The 341-nt window shown below is 49.0% G+C and overlaps 1 protein-coding gene across 1 annotated transcript in view; it reads right to left on the bottom strand.

Annotated features, from left to right (window-relative positions):
* Positions 1–341, bottom strand: part of LOC119586463 (chitin deacetylase 7-like) — a 5,609-nt gene that overhangs the window by 2,083 nt on the left and 3,185 nt on the right. Inside the window, exon 5 of the mRNA XM_037935196.1 lies at positions 93–208. Coding sequence (XP_037791124.1) covers positions 93–208 — 116 coding nt within the window. The remainder of the gene's footprint in view (positions 1–92; positions 209–341) is intronic.

Genomic DNA, 341 nt, shown 5'->3' with positions numbered 1-341 from the left:
TTAACTAAAAGTGCGCAAAAAGGGAAAGCACTGTAAATTAACACGTAAAAAAGTGCCCCAGCTCCTCCCAAAGGGACGTGCATGACACGTACCCTTGACAGGCGTCCAGCATGGCACACGCCTCGCCACGGTTATCCTGCAGGTCGAGCATAGGCGCCACCCACATCCCGGGGAACAAGTTGTCAGGGCATTTTCCAACGGTGCAGTCCTGAGGCGGAAAATCGGAAGCGGGAGTTAAGTGTATGGATTCAGGGAGGAAATTATTGATAGGAGCATACACGTTATATGTATCATATGTTTGCAGATACACAGCCTTACACGAAAGCACGCATAAAAAAACG

The sequence above is a fragment of the Penaeus monodon genome, chromosome 21, assembly GCF_015228065.2.
Source record: "Penaeus monodon isolate SGIC_2016 chromosome 21, NSTDA_Pmon_1, whole genome shotgun sequence".
Classification (NCBI taxonomy): Eukaryota; Metazoa; Arthropoda; class Malacostraca; order Decapoda; family Penaeidae; genus Penaeus; species Penaeus monodon.
The sequence above is the reverse complement of the archived record's forward strand: the minus strand, read 5'-3'. Positions and strand labels throughout refer to the sequence as shown.